Raw genomic sequence first — 26,802 nt, forward strand, 5'->3', positions numbered from 1 at the left:
TCACCAGGGTCCCCACCCTACTTGGGGTGGGGGACGTGCACACCTACTCGGCTCCCACCCATTAAGCCGACAGGATCTCCACAGGGGCGCCTCACCGTGGGCGACAGGGACCCGAGGAGGGAGGGACACACAAGCAAAACTTTGGGTCCTCTGGCCGCAACTCTGCACGAAAGACAACCCCTTCTTCAGCCCCGAGTCAAGCCGGCCGCTCAGATCCAGGCTCTGGGACTCGGGGTGGCGTGGGCGAGTGGAGCCGCAGCATCTCGGAGCCCCGAGAGCGAGCGCCGCAGCCTCGGGGCTCCGGCACGCGGCGGTGGCCGGGCCGCGCAGCCCCTCCCTGGGCGTGCGGGCTGGCCGCCCGGCGGGCGGGCAGGCTGCAGGGCGCCTCTCTGCTGCCCCTGGCGGCCGCGCGCGCCGCGAGCAGAGCCGAGCCCGGCCGGGCTCCCGAGCGCCGGCCCCTCCTCCTCTCTCCTCCTCCTCCGCCTCCCTCCTCCCATCCCTCCCTCCCTCCCCCTTTCAGAACACTCAATGTCGGAACGTTCCGAAGATGACGTCGGAGCGTTCTCGAATCCCGTGTCTCTCGGCTGCTGCTGCCGAAGGAACAGGGAAAAAGCAACAAGAAGGAAGAGCAATGGCGACACTGGATCGCAAAGTGCCCAGTCCGGAGGCGTTTCTGGGCAAACCCTGGTCCTCCTGGATCGACGCCGCCAAATTACACTGCTCCGACAGTAAGAACCCCACCGCCTCCTCCTCCTTTTATTATCCTGTAACCTTTCCATTCACCTAGAGCCACTGGGAAAAAGTGTGTGTGTGAGAGAGAGAGAGTGGCCCCCGGTGTCCTCCATGCTTCTCCCTCTCTCTCTAAATAAATACACACAGAGACAGATCATCAGTGCACAGAGAGAGGCCCGGCTGCCAGGGCTGTCTGTCTGTCTGTCTGTGCCCCGCTCCCCGTGGCAGCCCGCGGGGTGGGCTTTCGCAGCCCCACGGTGTTATCTGTTTAAAAGGCTACTCTGTTGCTGCTTGCATAGTTTTTTTTGGTACCTATCTGGGCCAGGTAGATGGAAACCCAGACTTGGGAGAAAATGTTGCATTGTCAATTTTTGAAAGATTTTCATATACAGTATTTATATCGATCTGTTTGCAAATAAACACTCTCCCTCCCCCCTTGACTTTGGCTTTTTCCCCCCTTTTTTTCCTCATTTTCTTTTTTCCTTTTCTTTTTCATCTGCAGATGTAGATTTAGAAGAGGCTGGAAAAGAGGGTGGAAAAAGCAGGGAGGTTATGAGGCTTAATAAAGAAGGTAAGTGGAGCTACTGGCATTTTAGTGTTAGCATGTGTGGCAGAATCTTCACAGGATTTGGAATATAATGTGAATTGTTCTGCTGGGTACAGAGTGACTAAGGCTTGTCAAAAATTGAGCACGCCCAGGTGACTACTGCTTCATCTTAACTTCTTTCAAAGTATAAATACAACTGGGGGGCACAGGGGGGGAGACTGTGGAAGGCAGAAGTTTGCTGCACTTCAGTTGAAGTCCACGTTTGCACCTTCTGATGCATATCTACCATTCTCCTTTGGAGCCTCATTGCCAAATGGTGGGGGGTCAAAATCCCTGAAATGAGAAGTGGGCTTCCTTCACAAGCATTCCAGCCTTCCTTGTGGGTAAAATGCACAACAGTTTTAATGAACCCCACATGGTCAGTCATTCCGGTAACCTCTTCTCCACTGAAAAATCATTGTACATGGTAAACCTTTGCAGCAAGTGACATTTGGCCCACTTTGTGTTCCATCACAGATTGTTACGTAGTGACCAGTGTTAGGGGCATCTGTATGTGCAGCACTCCCCACCAAGTTGGTCCCCCATCTGTTTTCACAGCATGGAAATATGGCACCTGAAATGGAACACAATGAGTAGATAGGTCATCTCAGACTGAGACATGTGAGTGAAGTAACAGTGTGCTAGAGCTGGGCATCAAACACACATGGTTGTCATAAATAAATCATATCCTGGTTTGCAAGCCTACCATGTGTAACTCTGGCCTATGGGCTTCAAACGGAACAACTTCAAAGGTAACATTGCTGAAGAAGTAGATGGATTCATGTGAATTGTAATGCGCTAACTAAAGTGTTGTAAACGTAATTGACTATAATGGGGGTGGGCTTGCAAAGGGGCAGAAGAGGTTGGTGGGGGAAGGTGTTTTAAAAGTTCAGATATAAGTAGGCCATAGGAGCATCTCTCATCCAAAATGAATGGAGAAAAGGCCATTAAACTCCAAAAGGGTACCATTCATGAAAGGGAACATCACCCTAAAAGGCAATTGAAACCTGCTTAGAAAAATGGAACTCGTTTTGCAGATTGACACCCAAGACAGTTGGTTTTCTGTTCCCAATCACTTCCTGACCATCCAGTGAGAGGAAATTTTGTGCTTCAGAAAAAATAACATGGAGGTTAAAATGCATGCATATTCAAGGACAGCTCTCTAGCAGTGTTTCTGCTAATTAAGCACTTTGGGAACAAAACATTATTCTAAAGATGTTTGCCTCTAAATATCTTAGTGTGATCTTGACATGTGTGTTTAGGATGCACGAGGGAATGATGTCAAGTGGACTTCTTACAAGTGGCAGCTTATTTGTGCTAAATGTCCATATGTGTTGCCAATGGAAAGAATCCCTAGAGATTGTTTTCTTCACAAACTCTTGAAGTCTTTAAAAGCTTATAGGACTGAGTTATCAGACTACTGGCAAGGTTTCCACAAAAGATGATGAGGTTGTGAAAACCTTTAAATTAAAGTTGAGTAGAGGTCATGGTATGGCACAGGATTGGCACTTCTCAGGTCTGGGTAATGGATTATGACTATAATGTACAAAATTCATGTTCTTTTCCCTCCTTCCCCCACTTCTATTTCAAAAGACTCTTGTTCTCAGATTTCTTTGCCTCATGAGAAATGGATTCTTTTAAGGAAAAATGAAAAGCTCTCCTTTCCTCAGAAGTCACAAAGGGTATATCCTGCTTATTATGTCCTTTGTCCTGTAAAGGTACAAAGACTTAACTCCTAATTATATGCATTTGCATTATGGACACCCACTGTTCAGTGCAACATACAATTGCTGACTTCACCAAAATAGCCATGCACAGGCTTGATCTCTTTATTCATGGGCAGATTTGGGTGAGTATTTCCTGATGGTCTTTCTGATATATACACACAGTTTTCTTTGTAGATAAAAATATATATATACTGAATACATATCCCTCCCACCACCACCACTGCCATGAAGAATGTAAGGGTCGATCTGATACTCTATGTCAGGGTGTTTGGAGGCCTGGATCTCCAGTAACCCTGGCTGCATGTCTTGCCATGGGCCAACTCGTTGGGTTATCCTATGGCAGTTCTTGGACTGGACACGTGTTTGTGGATGGGTCTCTGCAGGACACAAAATGGCCCATCTGTGACTCTGTCCATATATAAACACATAGATTGACCATGCTGCTGTTGGCAGCTAGTAGGTCTTGAGAAGACATTTGGGCTTTAATGGCAATTAATGAATAAAATAAAGTTTAGGGATTACAACTGAGAAACAAAGGGATATGATATCTAGGGTAAAATATATATAACAAAATGTACCATTTCAACTATTTCTGAGTATTCAGTTCAGTGTCAGTGAGTACATGCATAGTGTTGTACAATGAGCACCACTATCCATTTCGCAAGTTTTTCACCATCTTAACCAGAAATTCTGTACTCATTAAACAATAATTTCCCATTTCCCCCTTCTCCTTAATCCTGGTCTCCGTTTTCTACTTTCTATCTCTATGAAGTTGCCCATTCTAGAGACCTCATGTAAGTGAAAGCATACAATAATTGCCCTCTTGTGTCTGCTTCTGTCACTTAGCATAGTGTTTTCAAGGTTCATCAGAGTTGTAGTAAGTATCAGTACTTCATTCCCTTTTCAGGCTGTTTCCATTGTATATATACTACATTTTTTAAAAATCCACTCATCTGTTGATAGACATTTGGGTTGTTTCCACCTTTTTGGCTATTATGAATAATGTTGCTGTGAACAATGGTGTGATGTGATTTTTTTTTTTTAATATGTAAGCTCAGGAAGGGAAGTTAGGCTAGAAATGTGAAATAAGAATCATTTTGCTTTCTGCCTGTCTGGCCACAGTTTTGGAAGACATATCAAGCATTTGCAGACTTTTCAAATAATATGGTTATTGTAATAGAGTTCCTTTCCCATCCCATGTCCCTTTAACCTTCCTTTGTTTCAATTCCCCACCTTTATCGGGTAGGAAATGTTAACAGAATGCTTTGAAATCTCTATAATAAAGTCTTCACATCAAAGTTATTATTTCATCCAAAGTTACCTAAAATTATGGTCAAGTGGAATTCTGCACATGTTTGAACCTTGCCAGGTCATCACCTGGGTGAAGAAGTTGTCACTAATTCCATACTTGGATGTGCTTATACAAGGTTCTCTCCAGAGCAGCCTGGGAGGTAAGAGAGGAGAGAGAGAAAAAGAGAACACTCAGAGTTAGCTTCCTGAGTTCTGATATATGCCCAAGGGAACATTTCCTTCTCTGGGCTTATTCTCTCCTCTGTAAAGTAAGAGGGTGGGACGAAATGTCCTCCACAGTTCCTCTGAGACCTCTGAACCTGAGCTTTTCCATTGAATATACCTGCCTTTGAGATGCTGTTATAGCAGACAAGCTGTTTCTAAGTAAACTTTAAAATAAAGTAGATAAAATAAGCCCTCACATTTAAAATACCTGAAACTCCTTCAAAAGTATAAAGAATAATTGGGTATATTTTCTCAGTTTTTTACTTCTTGGTGGCAAAAATTACTGCATCTCATACACAAGCATAGTCTACTGCACATAGTTGTGAATGGTCTGTGGCCTTCAATGCTCTAAAAAAAGTGAGGGTTTGAGTCCAAAACCCAGTGGAATGTGTCTCCCCTAGTGAGCAGGGCCTTGGCCTCAGGCAGCTTAGATCAATCAAGCCGTCAGCTTTCCTAGGAGCAGGGGTCCCGGAAACCTTATTAGTCTAATGTACCACATGGACTGTGTTTATGATAGAACATTCCAAGGAAGGCCATTCTTCTATGCTGACCATTCCAAGGAAGGCCATTCTTCTATGCTGACCTTTTAAAATAAGTTTCTCTCCTCCACTTGGTGGATTTACCTGAGGACTTTTTATTCCCCCCAAGCTAATTGGGAAAAAAGCCCTCGGTGATTTAGAAAGATGTTCCCAATTTCTAATTGCTTTACCTGAACTTTTTTTTTTTTTTTCTTTTAAGATTGCCAGTTCTCTCTTAAGAAATACCAATTTTTTCTTTTAAGAATGCCAGTTTGAGAAAAGTCAAGGCAGGACAATCAAAAGTTTGAAGGCAGCCTGGGCAACTTCGTGAGATCCTGCCCCAAAACAAAAAGGGCTTGGAATATATCTCAGTTGTAGAATTCAATCCCCAATACTGGGTGTGGGGATGGAGGTGGGGAGGGAGCCAATTCATAAATAAGGAGCAGGCTCTTCAGTGTCTTCAGCTACAAAATGAGATAAAAACAGGGTTGTTTTGAGGATTGAGATGATATGAAAGGGCTTAACACATAGGATGTGCTTAATGAATGTTTGCTTTTATCCTTTTTATTATTATGATTATCACCGTTTATTAATGAAGCTAGTTCTAGAAAATTATTATTCTAATTAACTTAGGTTTTTAACTAATCTATGATGAAGACAAAAGAGACTTCATTTATAGAGCAATATCAACATTTTTAATGGAGTACCACTGAAAAGCAGTCATTGATAAATTTTATCAAGAGCTCAAAAAAAGTAGGCATTTTAAGGCTTATGACTTAAGAGTTTACGTAGTTCCCTCCCTCCCCCACCCCCACCAGGGATGGAGAGGTTTAAATTTTTTTCTTTTTTTTTTTTTTTTAATGAGTATAAGTTGTTTTATCACTGAGAGAAGTATAACCTCAGTAGATCCTTGTTTGGGTGTTTTGGAAGCCCACGCTTGTGACTCTGGGCATTTGTCTGCGTTTTAGTGTTCCCCCATGTTTTGGGTTGATGCATTTAAACTAGTGCCATGCTTCCAATTGAAAACTGTGCTGTTGGACCCGTAAGATCTTACCGTGACTATAAGTTTGCTGTTCTCCTGAGAGGCTGGTGGAATTGGGCTGGAGTACAGGAGGGAGCCGGGAACATGGGAACATGTTCTGTTCAGGTTTAGGATCCTGTAGTTATGGCTAAATGGGAGCAAATTGGAGGAAAAGTGGCAGCTGACCTGGTAAGATGGAAGTGTTCCCTGAGCCAGGGAAAGCCAGGGACGAGCTATGGAGACTTATGGGAATCTGCATCCAGCTTCCCTTTATCATTATACAGACAATTCTGTATCTATGTTAACAAGAAATGGGAAGACAGGGATGACACAGAACCACCTCATTTCCACCATTAGTTTCACCTTCATCCTGCACTGAGCCTTCCTTCCTCCCCTTTTGCTTGCGTGTCAACATTTGTCCACTTTAGCATGTCATTATCTTCTCACTTCTCTTGCCCTGGGTTTGGGATGGAGGGAAAGGAGAGATGGGGAGAGTTAAAGGTGGTAGGGAGGAAAGATGAAAAGGAGCCCAAAATAAAGGCTTGGCAAATGAATAAGCTTTACGGACACATCCGACTGGTGGAGTCGAGGGCAAGCAAAGCTGAGAAAGGACAGCCCCACCATCTAGTTTGAAAAAATACAAAGCTTTTGAAATGAGTCTCTTTATACACACAAGTATTTCCATGTGTCTGTGTTCCCATGTGGAGAAAATGTGGCTCTAGGTCCTTTCAGAACAGGAAGTTAGGGTGGGCACTCTGTGTACACAGCATTGCCCTCAATACAAATTGGACTGTGCCGGGGTCTCAGCATGTGTCATTCATTCTCTGAGAATAAAATTTTACCTCTGCACATATAGACTGTTACATACATTCATTAGAGCTGCATTTAAAAAAATAGTGTTTACATTATAAAATTCAAAGGGGTAGAGTTACTGTGGGAAGTAAGTCTCTTTACCCTGACCCCATTAGCTCGTGTATTCTCCCAAAAGTATTGTGTGCATTTGAGTAAATACGTGTATAATTTTGTCTTGTTCCTATATGAATGATGGAAAGCTGTAAGGACTGTCTAGTATCCTGCCATTTCCATTCATCTTAGAGAACTGTCCAGGTTGGTTCATAAGGAGTTGCCACATTCTCTTTTTGGTGCCTGCATGTACTAAACCTCTGGGTGTCTGGCTAAATTTTAAATACACTCTATATTGTCTTCTTGGCTTCTTCCTGTGTGGAGTGAGCTGACCCAATGGGAGAGAGCTCACTGTGCTAGACATGGGACACAGCAGTGGAAGGTACATCCTGCCCTCAGGGAGCTTCCCTCCTAACAGCAAAAGCAGAGTTTTAAAAAGTCATGGTGACTGGGATCAGTACTCTGAAAGGAAAATTTGGGGTGCTGTTGAAGAGCATGACAAGAGAACCCAGTTTAGATTAGGAACTCAATAAAGCCCTCCCTGGAGAAATTTTGTTTTATTTAAGTGAAAGGCTGGAAGAGGAATGGAAGGTACCCATGTGTGGGGCAGAGTAGAGTTAGAGGAAACAATGTGGGTGGAGGCTCAAAGTGCAAGAGAATACAGAATGTTCTAGAAACTAAAAAGTCTGTTGTTAGAGTGAAGATAACAGAATAGTGGCACTACTGACATTTCAAATCATGACTTCTTTTTGGAGGGGACTATCCTGTGCATTGTAGGGTGTTGAGCCGCATCTTCTACCCACTAGGTTCCAGTAGTGACTCCTTCCTCCCCTCCAAGTTTGGACAACCAAAAATGTCTACAGACATTGCCAAATGTCCTCTAGTCTCACCCTGGTAGGGAGTCATTGGTGAAGCTAGAAAGGTAAGGAGCCAGCAAAACAGAGAAAAATACAGGAATATTCCGCTAACGGCATGTCTTGGTTTTAAAGCCTAGATAAGTCGTCTATAAGTCAGCCTCAGCAACTGCTCAGCACTGTGGACTGTGCCTGTACTGTAACTGGTGCTGGGCTACACTTGGGAGGGTCCAAAGGAACTCTCCTCTAAAGGTTTACAAGACGACTGCTCCAAAGCTTTGGTGCCTTCTGTAGTCAGTGGCGACTATGGGGAGATGCAAGTTCTCATTCTGGGTGGCCCAGCCCTCTCTCACTGTGGGGAGAGGAGACCCCAAAGCGCCAATTCTGATAATGATGGCATTTATTATCTGCCGGTGCCTGATGTCAGAAGCACCATGGTGAAGAATTAAAGATTTCAGTTTATATTGAAAGTCAGGCTGGAAGAACCACTGGCATCCTCTGCAGTTTGATTACCCATGGGATATGTCTGAAATGGGGATGCACATGGCTGAGAGCAAGCAGCTGGCTTCAAGACTTCCATGTTAAGGACTGGAAAATAGGAAGGACAGGGAAGAAGGTCCGCTTCAGAGGGCCTCTGGTTTGTGCCACATGGTGTACGGTGTCATTTAGGACTGGGGGGCCTCGCTGACTCTTCAGCCATGGCTCTCAGGAGCCTGTCTGCTGCAGAACTGATTTAGAGAAGAGAAGCAGATTCATTTCTGCATGCTTTTCTGTGTAGCTTGCATTTATGTCCTCTGAGTAACCTTTCACTTATGACGTTTTGTTTCATTTGTGATGTCCTGAAGTGGACACAAAATGGTACTAGCCGACACAGGGGGACCCCATCCTAGTCAAATGCCTCCTATCCAAGGACCCCACCCTCTGAAGAGGCCCAGTGTTCACATCTGGGAACAATGATCATTCAGTAACGACAGTAATCAAACATAGATTGGATTGGGAGAGCGTTAGCCAGTGGGTTGGATTTTTTTTTTCAAATACTGTAGAAACAGAATGGCAAGAGCTGACTTCTGTGCCTGTCTTCTAAAAGTCGGCACAGTGTTCTGCCCATGTCGGGCTCCCAGCTAGCGCTGTTTGGCTGGCTTTCTCTTTCTGTCTTCTGTGGCAGGACTCAGTCTGGCCACTTCTGTCAGAGGGACCTGCATTTGGACCCTAAGGCATCTGAGCGCACGATGAGAGTTCTGGAAGTCCCTTCCTTCGAGCCGTCTGAGGCTAAGGCCTGGGATCCTACACATTCAGAGGCCAGACCTGGCTCACCCAGTGGCCCATAGGTAAAGCTGGAATCCCGCTGGGGACAAAGCATTTTTTTTATGGAGATGCTTTATCCTTGTGGTTTCATAACACAGTTCTACTGTTGATTTTTTTTTTCTTCTGAATTTCATATTATTTTTTTTATTGGTTGTGCAAAACATTACAAAGCTCTTGATATATCATATTTCATACATTAGATTCAAGTGGGTTATGAACTCCCATTTTTACCCCAAATATAGATTGCAGAATCACATTGGTTACACATCCACATTTTTACATAATGTCCTATTAGTAACTGTTGTATTCTGCTACCTTTCCTATTCTACTTGTTGATTTTAAGGGACAGGTTGCTTAAGGAGAAAAAGGAAACCAAATAAAACAGTTCATCCAGTCTCCTCAGGACAGGATGAATTGGCATCAGGTCACTGTAATGGGGAAGATAAAAATGAGTCAATGGTGGGCTCTTTGAACAACAGAAGCAGTTATCAGTCTCCCTGCTTCTGGAAGCCAGTTGTGAATCTGCGAACATTAAGTGCAAGGACACCCTCAGCCAGGAGCAGTGTGACCTGCTGCCATACACCAACACACCCCCACACCTGAGCTGGGGTGGGGAGACAGGACATCCAATGTGGTGGCTCTGACCAGGTCAGTCCAGCATTGTGGGGTATGCTCAGCAGTTGAGACCCTGTTCCCAGTTTGGTCATGTCAGATTAGGATGATATCCAGCTCTTTTTTTTTTTTAAAAGTGTGCTGGCTGCAAAAGGACTGACACTGCCTGAGTCTACGTAAATGAGGTTCCTAGAGGAATCACATTCAGAGAGACTAGAATGACAGATGCCAGGGCTGGGGTGGAGAGGGAGATGGGGAGTTAATAGTTAGTGGATACACTTTTAGCTAAAGAAGCTGAAAAAGTTGTGGATGGATGTTAGTGACAGCTGGACAGCATTATGAATGTATGTAATGCCACAGAACTATGCACTTAAAAAGGGCTAAGATGGTAAATGTTATGTGTATTTTACTACACACACACACACAAAGTTCATCGGCATTGCAGAATGGAGAGGTTCATGAAGCAATATTTAAATCTTGACTCTGCCACTTCCTAGCTGTGTCTTAAATTCAGCCTTAATTTCCTTATTTTCAGAATAGGAATGACAGTCTCTCTCCGAGTTGTAAAAATAAATGAGTTACTTCTGGCATACAGTAGGCACTCAATAATATAAGCTTTTGTTATGATAATTGTTATTTTTTATGTGGCACTTGGATCTTCTTTGATATACCAGAGCTGTCACTTTCCGAGGGACAGCCTGTGTCCCAGCTGCTCCAGGAGTGTTCCCAGGGTCACTAGGCATCTTTTATCTTTTACGTCCATGGTTCTGTAAGGATCCCAGGAACAAAAGCAAAAGGAGTTGAACCTGGGTCCCTGTATTTTTTTTTTTTTTCCAAGAGTGAAACTGTCTTACAAAGTGTTTATTCTGGGACCCCAGGGTATCGCCTAGGCACTTGGAATCCCAGCCCCTAGGTTGCGGTCATGCTGACCCAGAACTACTGACAGAGTGAAGCACAGGAACCAGGGACTCACATTTCAAATTGGCTGCTCCGGGGACTGTGGTAACTGAATGTTGAAATTGCTCGCTGATTGGAGAAGTGGCTGTCAACCCTGTCCACTCTGAATCCCTGGGGAAGCTTTTGGATAGCAAAGATACCAGGCCTGCTTGCAGAGATTCTGCTTACATAGGTCCAGGTCGAGGGGTTCTCAGGGAATAGTGTGTGTGTGTGTTTTTAAAATAACAATCCTAGCTGCCATTCATTGGGCTTGGCTAGTGCCAGGCACAGGCTAAATGTGTGTTTTCTCATTTGGCCCTTACAAGCACCCTGTGACACAAATCCCAAACTTAACCCCATTTTAGAGATTAGGAAACTGAAGCTCAGAGAGATGAAGTGATTTACTTAAAGTGAAATAACTGGAAAGTAGCAGAGCCAGAATTTGAACCTAGAGGCAGGGTCATTCCAGAGGCTGCACTCCAATCACAGTATCATATAATGTCTGTCATCCTGGGAAGTGAGATTCAGACTAAGATGAAGCAAACAGGCACCTAAAACACATGCTTAAGGAGGCACTCACATGCAACCTTAAATGTTGCACCTGAGCACCTGGCTTGCCTCATCCAGCCCAGCCCTGCTTGGGAGAGCATGTCCTGGAAGCAGAATAGTGCAGATGGAGCAGCTGTCTTTCCCTTGTGAGCCCGTGGCCAGCTGAGGGGGCCCTGGGTGGCCCTGTCAATGAAAGACTTTCTTATCCCAGGGTCCCAGCTTTGGGGCCCCTGTGGCCAGAGTGCTGGCCTCAGGGAAATCACAGGAGCTGATGCAAACTGTTCCTTTTTGGAAGAAGGTGTTAGCAAAGATGGTTGCCAGGCAACTCCAGGGACATCTATCTACAGTGATGATTTCTCTCTTTTTTCCCCCTTTTGAACATCTTCTAGGCTGCTGTTCAGTTTGCCTCTTGGTGTTAGGATTGTTAGTATTTTCATGAAGGGTGCACTCTTCTTTGGATGATGGAGTGGAGATAGCTTTTCAATACCCACCACGTTCAAGGTGTCCTTTTGATGGTGATATGCCTGTTAAGTGGGTGTGAAAGTCCTTTGCCTTCTTCAGCCACAGCATGCCCTAGTTGTCACTGGCTCTGAGGGGTAGTGATAAAGAAAATTCTTTAGAGTGGCTGAGAAACACACAGAATGTGTCTCCCACACGAGGACGGGGAGATGTGGCAGTGATCAGCTCTGTGACTCTGGGTTTCACGTGCTCCTCATTAACCAGGCCACTTGAGCATTTTATATGTGATGGCCTTGCTGGTCCCAAAAAGGCTGGTGTTTCCTCCCCGCTCCCCCTCATGTTCAGAGACTAGGGGACTCTTTGACATGTGTTCCCTCTTCATTCTTCCTCTCTCCTACTTAGTCACTTCCTCTGTGTGGGGTTTCAGGTGATGCCTGCTGGCTGCTGATTTGATTCTTCCTGCCCCAGACTAGCAGGAAGAAAATGAGACATTGGGAAAGTGGCCCTGGTCACTTTTGGGTAAAGTTGGTTCCATATGGCCTACCCACAAACAAGAACCCTATTAGCTGTGTTCCCAGACCCAGGCCCTGTCCTTATGAGCTTCCTTTCCCCCTCCCCCATGCCACCAAGTCCTCTATCTTGCAGAAGCAGGGCGGGACCCACAGAGAACTCCAATGCAACTGAGTGCTGCCACTTTCCATGGATGAGACAAAAGACTTAAAGGCAAAGACGAGCCCAACATAAAATAATCAGGCTTAAGCAGATGGAGGGCTCTCCGCTTTCCAAATGGGGCTACTGGATATCTCTTTAAACAGAAGACAGCCTTAGATCTTTATGAAAACTGTGTTTCCTTTAGGAAAGTTTTAGTGGCATCCACTTCTCCGCCTGTTCAGCCAGCTCCTGTGTCCTCCCTGTCCCCTTGTCTGAGGACACCTGCTGCTTACTCACACCTAGCCATTCCCTCTGTGGCGATTCTGCGGTGACTGCCACCAGTCCTGACCCCTCCTTACAGAGAGCTCTCTGCCGTCTCTGAAGGCTGTACTGGCGACATCCTCATGGGTGTCTGTATGCACCCCACACTCCCTAGCCCAAGTGCCAGGGCAAAGCCTGTGTGTTTTTCCTTCTCCACTCTCTTGAGAAAGCCCTCCACCATCTTCTCCACTCCCTTCCACTTCCCGGCATCGCCTGCCACCGTCTCCTGGCCTACCTGGGCTTTTGTTCGAGGCACTTCATTGGTCTCCCGTCTCTGCCTTCCCTGCACATCATTTCAAAATTAATCTCCCAGAAATTCACATTTATTAGCTTGTTCTGTAAATGAGCACCCTCCTTCACTTCTTGGTCATCCATAGTTAGTGCAGCCCCTCAGGTCTCAGCACCTCATCCCTTCACATCCTGGCAGGTGGACTGTCCCTCACAGATGGCCTGGTCGTGTTCCTTCCCTCTCTCCTTCTGCCCTCTGCCTCCAGGGCCTTCTCCCTTCACCCTACGTCCCTTGTTCTGCAGGGCCCAGCCCATACTCCAGGGATTCCTTCCCACCTCTCAGGCCACACAACCTGAGGACCTGCTCTTGGACCTTGTGCTGCAGGCTGTCCCCACTGTGCATTTTGCATTCTAAATCTTACAGTTCCTTGGGCCGCCACAGTCCACCTGTGTCTTGTCTTCATAACTGCATTCGAATCTTCAGGGAGGAGGGACCTTATCTTCCCTTTGTGTTTCCTGAGTTATCTTTGAACCAGCAGAGTGCTACAGTTTGACTAAGTATCAAATTTATTTTTCAGGCATGTTTCTTGATATTGCTTGTGCTTTCATACTTTTTCTTTTTTAAAAAGAAAAATAAAACTGGCTAAAATAGCATAACATTTACCACCTTAACCATTTTTAAGTGTATAGTTCATTTGCGTAACCAAGCTCCAGAACTCTTTCATCTTGCAAACTGAAACTGTACCCACTGAAAAAAAGTCTCCCTTTTGTATTTTCATCTTAAAAACAGTCTGAAGATGGCCTACAAGTTTCTTTGATTCACCACCTGCTATTTTGAGGGTGTTGAAATTCTAACTGCTGAGAGGACCTGAAGTTTCTATTCAGGTGGATATTTGGAGCCACACTGCAAAAGAGCCCAGCTCACTTTGGTATGAACCCAGCATCCTCTGTGGGTTCCTAGGTGTACAGAGAAAATTCAGCAGATAAGAACAATCATGGAGAGTCAGAGTCACAGACACCTTTGAGCAAACTGAAGTCCCTTGTTTAATTTTAACTGGCAGTTCTCACCTGCACCCTTGTGTGTTTGGAACCCTTCCAACTCAATTGTTAATGTTAACATTTTTCACGCACATAAAAAGTTGAAATAATAATATCGTGGTCACATCTACTTGTATATAGAGATAGAGAGCTATATATTTCTTAAGAATATATATATATATAATTTGAAAATAAGTTGTTGACGCTTTATCTCTAAATATTTAGTATTTTGCACATCATATTTGTTTCCTTGAGCTAGTCACTTAAGTTTTCAGAGCTTCATCTTATATAAATAAACCTATGTATGTTTGCTGAACTATTTGCAGACGGCTTAACACTTGACCCCTAAATATTACGGTCTGCAACTTCTTACAATTAAAGACATTTTTTCTGATTGTAACCATAATACGAGGGTCACTGCTTAGAAAACTAACAGCAATTCCCTAATAGTATCAAATATCAAATCCACTTTCAATATCAGTTTCCCTGTTGTCTCCTCCCTCCCCTCAAATTTTATAGGTGCTTTCTTCAAACTAGGATTTTGTCAGGATTCACGCATTGCATTTATTTGTTATGCCTCTCTAGTCACTTATAATCTAGAATAGTACCTCCACCCCATATGTGATATATGAATATATGTATAGATTTCTCGATATACATGTATACAACATGGCCGGTTAGAATGTTTTACATTCTGTTCTGCCAGATCACTTCCTTGTGGTGTTGTTTACCTTGTTTTGTCTGCTCCCTGTTTCCCCCTCACACAGGAAGTTACAGCTAAAATCTCAATTAGATTCGGGCCCAGCATTTTGGCAAGAGTACATACCAGGTGATTTTGAGTACTTCATTACACATCTCATCAGGAGCACTTGATGTCAGGGTGCCCTGTTGTTAGTTATCGATCACCACTTGAAAGTGGTGGCCACCTCTCTCCGTTACAAAGATGTGTTTACCTTCTGCAATTAGCTTGTCATTCTGTGGGTGATGCTTTGGCACTAAACGAATATCCTATTCCCCAGTGGGAAGTTAGGGAATCCTCTGGGCACCCATTGATGACTCTTGTCTGAATCAGTTATTTCTTTAGGGATGGTCACTTTCAAATTTTGTTCTTCCAAACTACTCTTATTGGGCAACATTCTTCTATAAAGACCCCTTTCTCACCAACAGGGGGTATGAACTACTGTTTTCAATTCCTTCTAAAAGGCAGAGTAAAGCTTTTGTCTTTAATTACCAACTTTCAGAGGAAGGAGCTGAACACCATGATTCTGAAGTTCAGGAGGGGCAAAACACACAGAGGAACCTTACCCCCCACACTCAAGGGACCCTCATTTTAATTTGAGGAAGGAAAAAGATAATTACATTTAAAATAATCTGGCCCCTACTTTCCAGCTAGAGCCTACTATTTAGCCTGGGTCAGAGGAACCACTGAAGTGAAATTGCAGACCAAGATGGGCACTGCCCTGTGTGTTATGAAGCTAGGGTGGTGCTCCCTCAGCGCTGGCTCAGTACAAAATGACTGATGGCCCTGGATGTGGAAGGCATGCGGCTGGGCGCTATGTGGGGTGTGAATGGGACGGCTGTGGCCGCTGCTCTCCTGCAACTCACCACATAGCTTGCTGGGAGTTCTGGTGCTGCAGAGAGAATGAAGTGGAGCTTGAGTGTCCTGGTGACCAGAGGAAGAAGGGATTTCAGTCTGTGGTCAGCGAGACCTTTGACCTGAGGGCAGGGACGGTTTGGTTTGGGTTCTACCTGGAGCACTGGGAAAGGTATGTAGTGGAAGACAAGTTGTTGTTTGAAGAGTGAAGGAATGATTGCTCCACACAGGGGTGGCAAAGATGGCTGGGAATGGACATCAGGGATTCTGTAGGGAAGAGCATAAGCCAAGTCCAGGAGGGCTGCGAGTTCCCCAGGAGGTTGCTTGTGGAAACAGGAATTCAGTGAGATTCTGTTAATGCCAAGGAGTTGCAATTCCTGATTATTCCACTTGTACACTCACTTGACACCTAGCCCACTGCACTTCATTATGAAGTAGGGTTTTCAGGAAACAGGCTCCCTTTCTTTTTACAGTCATATTTGTATATGCTTTGATTTTTTCGGCTCAGGGTTCTGGGGAAGAATTATTCTCCTTTTCTCTCAAACACACACATTTAACGTCTAGCTACCCAATTGATTTGTAAGTATTTTTTTCTGTTATAATCATGTTGTGCTAGTAAATATTTAACAATATGCTCTCCAAAAAAATGTTTTGCTCATATATATGCTTATTATAAATTTAAAAATGCTGCTTTGCATACAATTTACAAATAGCGAAATATTTAAAGCTATCATAAATTCCACATAACCAATAGCTTCTCACCAAATGCTTTTGTTGAGTTTTGTTTAAATTCTTGTGTCCGGGGGCCAACCTAAGATTTTAGTTGAAGAATAAGGTAGATTCCTCATGTGCTTTGGCTGCTGTGGTTAGTAGGATGCAAGTGAAAGATCAGAGGTGAAGGGTAGAACTCCACTTGATTGTCGGTGACTTGAGTGACTTCTTTGTTCACTTTCAAGTAGACTGAAGAACTTATCTTCATTTAAAAAAAAACAAACTATTCACATTATAGCTGTGGACATGATGTACTTTTAAGTTTAATTTGCATGATTAAAATTTCCTCCCTCACCTTTTCAAATCTGGAAAAAATAATCAAAGCCTTGATTTGTAGCATTTGGTGATTTTCATGGTATGAAGTCACCATTGCATTTTCTTTTCTGGGGGGAGGTACTGTGAACTCAGGGGCACTCAACCACTGAGCCACATCCCAGCCTTATTTTTAATTTTATTTGAAGACAGAATCTTACTGAGTTGCTTAGCACCTCACTTTTGCTGAGGCTGGCTTTGTACGCACGATCCTCCTGCCCCAGCCTCCCCAGCCGCTGGGATTACAGGTGTGGGCTACCACTCCCAGACTAAGGTCAATATTGCATTTTAAGCTCCATGTGAACTCAGAGTTGGGTAGAGACATTCATTAGCACATCATTATTCAGATTCTGCCATATAGGTACAGTTAATATAAATAACTTCAAGAGCAAGAGCCAGCAACCCATGGCCCACTGGCAAAATCTAGCCTGCAGCCTATTTTTATAAAGTTGCATTGGAATACATGACTCATTTACATATTGGCTAGGGTTGCTTTTTCACCACAGTGGTAGAGCATGGTTGAGACAGTGACAGTATGAACTCCAAAGCCTGAAATATTTACTGCCTGGTTCTGTCTGGAAAAAGTTACCAATTCCTGCTCAAAGCATAGATAAGAGTAAACTGTTGCCAGAGAAATACGAAGTAATGTGTTTTGAGTATCTAGTTTTAATATGTTTAATTATAGGCTTATATGACTTTTTAAAAAGTATTTTTGTAGTTGTAGATGGACATCATACCTTTATTTATTTATTTATTTTCATGTGGTGCTGAGGATCGAACTTAGTGCCTCATGCGTGCTAGGCAAGCTCTCTACCACTGAGCCACAACCTCAGCCCACTTTTAATAATTTTAATAATCGACTCACCAAATTCCTGAAAATGTTAACAATCGGCTCTTGTGAGCCTGTAGGCTGGCCTCGGCTTACCATTAGGGCCTCAGTGTTTGGTGCCAAAAAAATGAAGCTGTCACTATTAGGGAGAAGCAGCTGACAACTATCAGATTGAAGGGGGAGCCACAGTAAGAAAAAGATTTGAACTACTTGAAATTGTGGTCTAATTGCCCATAGAAATCAGAAGACAGCAATTGTGAGGTTAGTTTTGATATGATGGTATTTTTTTCCTCTCTCAGGGTCTGGGGTTTATTTTGGCTTTTCAGAGCTAATTTAAAAATCCAGTACAGCTTGCTTTTCTTACCAAATTTCGTGAGCATCCGTCTCAAGCCCATTGAGCCCCCTGACAGATGCCCAGCCGCTTCCAGAACTCCCACAGATGTTCTGTGTCCTAAGAAAGGCCGGGTTCCTGTTGCTGCCCTGAGCTGGAGGAGAGGTGGTCCCACCAGTTGCGTTTTGCTGGGGTTTTCCTTGCCGCCATTTCCTGCCGGTTGCCTTTGAATGGATTACAGATGGTCAGAAAAAGACTTCTTGGCACAGGGAGAGGACCAGTCTCCAGCGCTTTGTGGGAAAGGATTTATAACAGGATGGCAGTTTATGCCTACCAAGAATGGGCCTGGCTGCTGCAGCCTCATAGGAGAATCTGGCAGCGTGTGGAGATGGGGGCTGTGGGTGGAGGGAACTGGCAGGAAGAAGGCAATGTTTATATTTATGGGGCACCTTTTGTCCAGTGGACTTCCAAATTGCCATGTGTTCAAAGGTGTTAGGCCCTGTGGAGATGCTGGCATCAGGGGAATTAAGTCCCAAGATAATATTCTTGGTGTATCAAGCTCTTGTGGGAAGCAGAGTAAATCCTTACGTCCTCATGTTTTTCCATGGACAGAAAGGTGCTTTCTTTTTAAGCCACAATGTAAAGCATACTTAGCTTTTTTTGGTACCAGGAGTTGAACCCAGAGCACTCAACCACTGAGCCCCAGCCCCAGCCCTTTGTTTATATTTTATTTAGAGACAGGGTCTCGCTGAGTTGCTAAGTACCTTGCTAAGTTGCTGAGGCTGGCTTTGAACTTGTGATGCTCCTGCCTCAGCCTCCCAAGCCGCTGGGATTACAGGTACGGGCCACTATACCCGACCACACTTAGCTTTTAAACTTTCAAGTATATATAACATTAAACTTAGCATCTAAGCATTTTAATGTTTACAATACGGTGGCAGTGGCACTAAATACATTCTCCATGAGCTGCAGCTGTCACCTCTGTCCATTTCCAGAACTTCTACCAATTCCCAACTGGAAACTCAGCATCCGTTAACAATAGTTATCCATCTCTCCCCACCCACCCCCGCCCAGCCTGGAAACCTCAATTCTGCTTTCTCTCTCTGTGAATCGGCCTATTCTAGGCACCTCATATAGAAGAAATCATATAGTAGTTCTCCTTTTGTGTCTGACTTATTTCACTTAGCATGATGTTTTCAAAGTTCTTCTATGCTGTAGCATGTGTCACAATTGTCTTCCTTTTTAAGGTTGAATACGATTCTATTACATGAGTATACGACAATACTGTACGTATAGTCTACCCTCTGTCGATTCACTTCTCTGTCAATGGATTTTTTTTTTTTTTTTTTTTTTTTGCTACTGTGAATAATGCTGCTGTGAGCACAGGTATGGCCCATGTTCAGGGACTCAGATGGAGGTGAGAAGAGAATTGGTTTGTCTGGGATGACTCCTCAGTCCTCTGGAAACACAGCTCAGGTACATGCCTCCTTCTGTCAAAGCTGTATGAAGGGCCATGAGGCCGTGTGCCCAGTCAAATCAAATCGACCTGTCACTTGCCACTTGCCTTGTGGGCTGCATCAGACCAGAGTGGATGCCTTTTCTAACTTGCACAATGGAGCTTTATTATCCAGAGGAGCCCAGCCAGAGCTGCAAATCCAAGAGGCCAGGATTGCACGTGGTCACTGGTGCTTTTGCTTTCTGGGGGAAAGGAGGGTTAGGAAGGCTGAAGTAACTGGGTAAGGATTCCTGGGATTGGGTCTCCCTGCACCAGAAAGCAGGACAGCCATGGCCTGTGATCCTCATCTGTGAGGTGAGGGGTAGGACGCTGAGGTCCTTGACACAGGTCAGCCGCCTCTCAGAAGGATGTTACCAAGAGCCAGCAAAGTTCCTGGGGGGAGAGGAGTAAGGCAGGGGCAGATCCCTAGGGATGGGGTGTGGGTGGCAGGGGTTCAAGGCCCAGAATAAGAAAGTGGTAGAACTTCCCCAAACCAAGGGAGGCTGATTAAAAAAAAAAAAAAAAAAAAAAAAAAACCTTAGAAGGGAGAATCAGAGAAACAGCTCACAGAAAGTGTGATGATAGAGGGACCGGCAGTGTCCTTTCTGACCAAGGATGGTGAAGGAAAGAACAGGAAGAAGAGATGGTGCCATGTTTTCCTTAATAAGATTATTCAGCCTTTACTGAGTGCAGAGCCCCTATTAGGAGTGGGAGGACGCAGCCTGGAGACTCTGGACTTGCTGTCTGGGAAAACCTGCAGCTGTGCAGAGATTAGTGGAAGCGTGAGGCTGTGTTTCTCGTGTGCACGCTTTTTCTGGGCAGAGGGTCTGTGGCTTTTTCTCTGCCTGGGCTCCTCAAGGGTGTATGACTCCCTCCTTCAAGAAAAGGTATTTAAGGAAATTCACAGTTTTTAGGGGAGACATCCATGTGCATAGATGTAATGAGAGCGAGTCACATGGGAAGTGGATGGAGACCAGCAAGGAATGTGTGTGCTGATTTCCAAGTTGAATGCTGGTGTGAGGGTTTCTGATACTTGTAAATCTCCTTTAATGGAGAGTCTTCCCAGGTTTAGGATGGGAGGCTGAGAGAACCACTTGAAATTCTACTGATATGCTTGTCATTTAGGCTTTTTACGTGGAGACAGGACTAACAGAGAAAGGCAGATAATATAGTACACTAGATGGAAAAGTCCTTTTTACATCTTATGCCTGTGACACACAGGCTTTTCGGTCAGATCTGCAAAAGGAACTGTTTACTGTATCATTTCTAAGTGCCTTAGATGTTGCCTGCTGGCCGTGTGACTTTGGGCAAGCTCCCTCACCTCTCTGCCTCGGCTTGCTCATCAGCTGTCACACCAATGATGGTCAAGAAATGGCGGTTATTGTTATTGCCTAGCAGAGGGGGGAGATCTGAAGTCCATTGGTTTTTGCAGGGTAGCTGCTGGGTTGTACTTCAACTGAGGGCTGGGCAAAAACTAAGCCAGAATTTGAGAGCACAGGGAGGGAGGGTTGGAGGAAGTTAAGTTTGGAAGCTTCTGAGTGAAGACATGGGTTATCAGGAAGAGGGCAACAGGGAAGAGTCAAAGTCAAAGTGGTGCCAGGGGTGGAGACCAGCTTCCACTTCTTTTGATGTTGACCCATCCTCTCTGGGCTGGTCTCAATCTTGTCTTCTTCCAGCTTATCCTACACACCAAGCCTCCTCGTGAGGGCATCTGCAGAGATCTGCCAGGGACGGTGCAGGGGAAATTCACATTACCCCTCAACACCTCATTCTTCCCATCTGTAAAATGATAATCACAGGTACCTCATAGGGTCAGTGGGAAGATCAAACTATGTGGACATACAGACCTTGGCTCCATGCATGGTCATGGTAAATGCTCAGTAAACACTTCCTTTCACTGACATTGAACGTGCCTCAGAAGGGAAGCCTGGGGGACATTGTTCAAAAGGAGGTCTCCTCCTCATCCTCTCTTTCTTTTTTTTCCTCTTCCTTTCTTGTGGGCACAATGCTTGTGTGAGGGCCATGATCTGGATAACAGAAAAGACATGACATTTCCTTAGGAAACACCATCTAGATGATTCTTAAACCAAGGCCCTAAGCAGGGAATGAGGTGGGTACAAACCCGGCACCTCTTTCAGAACATCTGATGTCATATTTTATCAACTCTGAGATTCTCTTCATTGTAAGATACATGGTTGTTTTATGAAACATGGAGAAAAAAACACTGCGGTTTAAAGGACAGCCACTGTCCATTCTAAGACTCATCCTGATTTTAAAGATGTCAATATGTGTGTGTGTGTGAGGTTACAGTTTAGAATTAGTAAACTATAGCTGGATATGCCATGGTGCACACCTGTCATCTCAGCCTCTCAAGAGGCTGAGGCAAGAGGATCAAAAATTTGACACCAGCCTCAGCAAGTCAGTGAGACTGTCTCAAAAAATAAATAAATATTTTTTTAAAAAGTTAAAATTTCAAAGGGCTGGGGATATAGCTGAATGGTAGAGCACTTGCCTAGCATGCATGAAGCCCTTGGGTTCAATTCTCAGCACCACCAAAAAAAAAAAAAAAAAAAAAGAAGAAGAAAAAAATTAATAAAATACATTAGGGTGAAAAATGGAGGGTAAAGAAAAATCAGCATTAATTTTGAAGATAAAACATGAATTTTACCAAACACAGAAAGCCCTGGTGTAGCCACGGAATGTGAAGGTGTATGTGTATGAACTTCACCATCAGGCGGACTGTGTTTAAAGAGTTCAGAGGGAGGAGGAGGGAGCGGCTGGTGCTTGATCTCCCTGTAAATCCAGATGGGAAGCAGGAGGGAAGGAAGTGGCCCAGACTTCAGAGGACCCTTTGTCATCCAGGGCCCTGAACGTCCTCAGGGAGCCCGAGCAATCTCAAGGCCTATGACAACTCATGTGTGTTCAGTTTGCTTAGGAGGAACATCTATATACGGCACTTGGAGGAGGGAGGTGGCCTGACACCTTGCAAGCTATGGCCACGCCTCTCAAATTGTGGGAGGCCACAGCTGGCCACAGCTCAGAAGAGAGGCTGCCTCCTGTGACTTGGTGCCTCTCAGCGTAACCCACAGACCAGCCCGTCTCGCAGCAGAGCACCAGCCTTGGTGTTTTCAGTTTTCAGTGGAGACCTTGGGAAACAACCAGCCTGACCCTTAAAAATTTCTGGCAGGTCTCACGTCTGTCAGAAAGAATCTGATGGAGCTACTGCCCTCTCCTTTCTGGGTCCCTGCCCCTGCTCCCCGACTCTGTGTCATCATGTGGAGATAGGCCTCTGGCAGTGTGGTGTTGTAAGGCACCATGCCATGGCCTGGGAACCAACCTTCTGCCCCCTCGATGGCAAAGAAGTGGAATCGCACTTCCAGGCTCTGTTGAGACTGCTCAGGTTCTTTCAGGGGCCAGTGGTGGTGGCTTGTCCCTTCTGATGAACTATAAAGAAAACTGACAGTAGGAAGGTAATAATGGTGTGATGATTGGGGGTGGGCAGGCATCAGGTGGTGGAGGCTGCAGATAGGGGGCTGGAGGTGAGGAAAGAGCATGGGGTCATTGGTGTGTATGATAATTCAAGCCAGTGCTAGGCCTGGGCCTGAGTCCTCACACAGCACAGGGGGAGGACCCAGAGGAGAGCAGAAAGAGGGACCTGGCTAAGGACATAGTCTGCCCTGGAAGGAGGAGGGGACTTGGAGCTGGGAGAGTATATGTTCATACCATCTAGGCTGGACACAATGAGCTGCCATTTGGGGAAGGTTTAGGTTTCCATGAATAAATTCATTTAAATTTTTTTCTAAGTACAAAAGAGACACAAAAGCACTGTAGAACGTTTATATCCACAAAAGAAGAAAAGAAAAACTAGCCTATAGACACTTTACATGGATTTAACAAGGGCCAACTTTTTAAAATACCTTTAATATATATATTATATGTAATTTTTAAAATGGGATCATCTTGTATTATTTTGCTATAGTGAGTACCTTCCCAAGTTATTAAGCATTCTATCGTATATAGGTTTCATAATTTATTTAACTAACTCCCTGTCATTAGATATATTGATTGTCTTGGTTTTCATAATTAGAAATAATATTGCAATCAAATGAATGTCCTTGTAGGCAAATTTTTGCACACATCCATGATTAACTCTAGAGTATAATTTTTTAGAAGTGGAATGCCAAGTCCAGGAGTATGCTCTTTTTTGAGGTTTTTGATATTCATTGCTAAATTGCCCTCTAGAAATATTGTTCCAATTAATACCCCCATCAGAAGTATAGGAGAGTGGCTGTTTCCTGAACTCTGGCCAATACCTCACCAAAGATTTTCAAATGTTTGATGATTTAATAGGTTTTCAAATGTTAACTTTATTTTAATTTGCACTCTCAAAAATCACTAAAACACCCCTAGCCCACTTTTTAGGAAATCTTAACACTCTAAAATTTTCTGACCATCTGATGTTGGCAAAAGGACCAAAGTACCTAGGAAAATAGAAATTCCCAGATAATTTCCAAACCACATGGCAGGTATTACCAAATGCCAGCAAGGGCCAGTAGTATTAATAATTATGCAGGTAAGACAGTACCAGTAATAAAAGCTACCATTTATTGAACAACTAATTTCTACCAGGAACTTCACATATATGAGCCATTCAACCCTGTCACCCTGCTAACAGCTGAGCAAACTCGGGGTGCAGACAAAAATTAAGTAGCTCACTTAAGAATACATAGCTCATCAGTGGCTGAACCAAGATTGGATCCTGGATCTTTCCATCTCTCCTGCCTGCGTGCTTTCCATTGTACCAAGCTGACTCTCATTCTTGGGATAAATAGTGAGTTTACAAGTCACATCCAGACCTGTGAACTGACTTTAGGAAAGTTACCCTGTCCCTGATTTTATCTGCCCTGACCATTTTTCATTGTTTCTCAACTGGACCTGTTCTCTAGGCATTCCAACTAGCCGGCTTCTTCCCGGTCCTCTTGGACTGTTCTGCTACAGAGAATCCCAAGGGATACCAGAAATGTGGTTTCTTTCCCAAACTTCAGAATCAGAAGGCAAAACACAGATACATGCAATCCTTGATCTAGTGGCCATCTCCCAATTATCTCACCCATTAAGATGAGGAGCAAATGGCGAGCATGAGCTAAGCAGTCCCCAAAGATGCCCTTGCCTCCCAAGATATTCCCTGTGATACTTGTGTGTTTGTTCATAATAGCTTTATTGAGACATAATTCATATACCATAACATTCACCCCTTTAAAGTATACAAACATGGGTTTTGGGTATCTTCCCAAAGTTGTGCAACCAACACCACTATCTAAGTTTAGAACATTTTTAATACTGCAGAAAGAAACCACGTACCCATTAGCAGTTTCTCACCATTCTGTCCTCCCCCCAGGCCCTGGCAGCCACTAACCTACTTTCTGTCTCTAGGGATTGCCCAATTCTGCACATTTCATATAAATAGACTCATACAGTATGTGGCCTTTTACATGTGGTTCCTTTCACTCACATAATGTTTCCAAGGCTTGTCTGTGTTATCATAAGTATCAGTACTTCATACTTTTTTATGGCTGAATAATAAGTATCCCATCTTAGCATATATCGCCTTCTGCTTATCCATTCATCAGTTGGTGGTCATTTGAGTTATTTCCACCTTTGAGCTATTGTGCTGTGGACATTTGTACAGGTTTTCATGTGAACATATATTTTCAGTTCTTTTGGATGTCTACCTGGGAATGTAAATGCTGAATCATATGGCACCTCTGTGCTTAATTGTTGAGCAACCACCAAACGATTTTTTCAAAGCAACAGCGCCATTTTACATTCCCACCATCAAAAAGTGTTCTCCACATTCTTGCCAATGTGTGTTATTGTCCAGCTTTTTATTATAGCCATCCTAGTGGGTATGAAGTGGTATTTCACTTGCATATGCCAATCAAACCACTGATATTGACCGTCTTTCAGTGTGCTTATCAGTAGATACTGGCAATCGTCTTTGGAGAAATTCTTTTTAAATTCTTGGCCAAATTTCTATTAGATTATTTCTCTTTTTAACTTGAAAGTGTCCTTTAGGTATTCTGGAGAGAATCCTTTTATAAAATGTGTGATTTGCAATTTTTCCCCATTCTGTGCATTGTCTTTTTGCTCTCTTGAGGGTATTCTTTAAAGCAAATGCTTTTAATTTTGGTGATATCCTGTTTATTATTTTTTTCTTGCTTGTGCATTTGATGTCATGTGTAAGGAACAACTATCACAAAGATTTACACCTGTGTTCTTCTAAGAGTTTAATCATTTTAGTTCCTATATTTGGTACTCTGATCCTTTTTGTATACGTGTGTGTGTGTGTGTGTGTGTGTGTGTGAGTGAGAGAGAGAGAGAGAGAGAGAGAGAGAGAGGTGAATTCCAGGTTCAAATTCATTCTTTTTCCTGTTGCTATCCAGCTGTCTCAGCACTGTTTGTTCAAAAGACTAATCTTTCCCCCACCAATTGAAAATCAATTGGCCATAAGCATAAGGGTTTATTTCTGGACTCTCAGTTCTATTCCATTGATCTGCATATCTATCCTTTTGCCAGTAATACACTTGTCTTGGTTATTGTAGCTTCATAGAAAGTTTCGAAGCTGGGAAGTTATGAGCCCTCCAACTTGGTGCCTTTGCTTTTCTCTTTTTCAGTACCAAGAATTAAACCCAGGGACGCTTTGCCGCTGAGCTCCGTCCTCAGCCCCTTTATATTTTTTATTTTGAAACAGAGTCTCCCTGAGTTGCCTAGGCTGGCCTCGAACTTGCAGTCCTCTTGCCTTATCTGCCTAAGTAGCATTATAAGCTACTTAGGGATTATAAGCCTGTGCCACTGGGCCTAGCTACTTTGTGTGTTTCCAAGATTGCTTTAGCTTGAAACAATAGAGGCTCCCTGAATTTCTATATGAATTTTAGGATCACTTTGTCAATTTTGACCGGAAAAAAAAAAAAGGCAGTTGGGGTTTTTATATGGATTTCGTTGAATCCATAGGTCAATTTGGGGAGTATGACCATTGTTTTAGTCAACTTTCCATTACAATAACAAAAATACTGAGATAATCAACTTATAAGGGGGAAAGATTTATTTTTACTCTTGGTTTCAGAGGTTTCAGTCCATGGTCAGTTGAAGCTGCTCATTTCCTGGCAGCTAGAAAGCAAAGAGAAAGAGACAGGAAGGGGCCAGGGTTCCACTGTCCCTTCATTAGGGTCACACCACCAGTGACCTGACTTCCTTCCACTAGGCTCCACGTCCTCAAAGTTCCCTTACCTCCTAATGCACCACGCCCTGGAGTCCAAGCCTCCATTACATGGGCCTTGGGGGTACATTCAAGATCTAAGTTCTAGCAGTCATTTTAACAACATTAGATCTTCCAGCACATGAATACAGGCTGTCTTTCCTCTTACTTAGATTGATTTCTGTCAACTATGAATCTAATTTCACTGTATAACTCTTGCACCTCTTGAACTAAACATAAATATCTTATTTTTGCAATGC

The 26,802-nt window shown here is 43.9% G+C and overlaps 1 protein-coding gene across 6 annotated transcripts in view; it reads left to right on the top strand.

The window, feature by feature from the left end:
• The first annotated feature begins 547 nt into the window (after positions 1 to 547).
• Positions 548 to 26,802, top strand: part of Atxn7l1 (ataxin 7 like 1) — a 236,872-nt gene continuing 210,617 nt past the window's right edge. For all 6 annotated transcript variants that reach the window (XM_076834751.1, XM_077110607.1, XM_077110618.1 and 3 more), the window contains exons 1-2: positions 548 to 728; positions 1,235 to 1,303. In XM_076834751.1, the coding sequence (XP_076690866.1) occupies positions 548 to 728; positions 1,235 to 1,303 (250 nt within the window). The remainder of the gene's footprint in view (positions 729 to 1,234; positions 1,304 to 26,802) is intronic.

This window comes from Callospermophilus lateralis, chromosome 1 (genome assembly GCF_048772815.1).
Source record: "Callospermophilus lateralis isolate mCalLat2 chromosome 1, mCalLat2.hap1, whole genome shotgun sequence".
In the NCBI taxonomy this organism is placed as follows: domain Eukaryota; kingdom Metazoa; phylum Chordata; class Mammalia; order Rodentia; family Sciuridae; genus Callospermophilus; species Callospermophilus lateralis.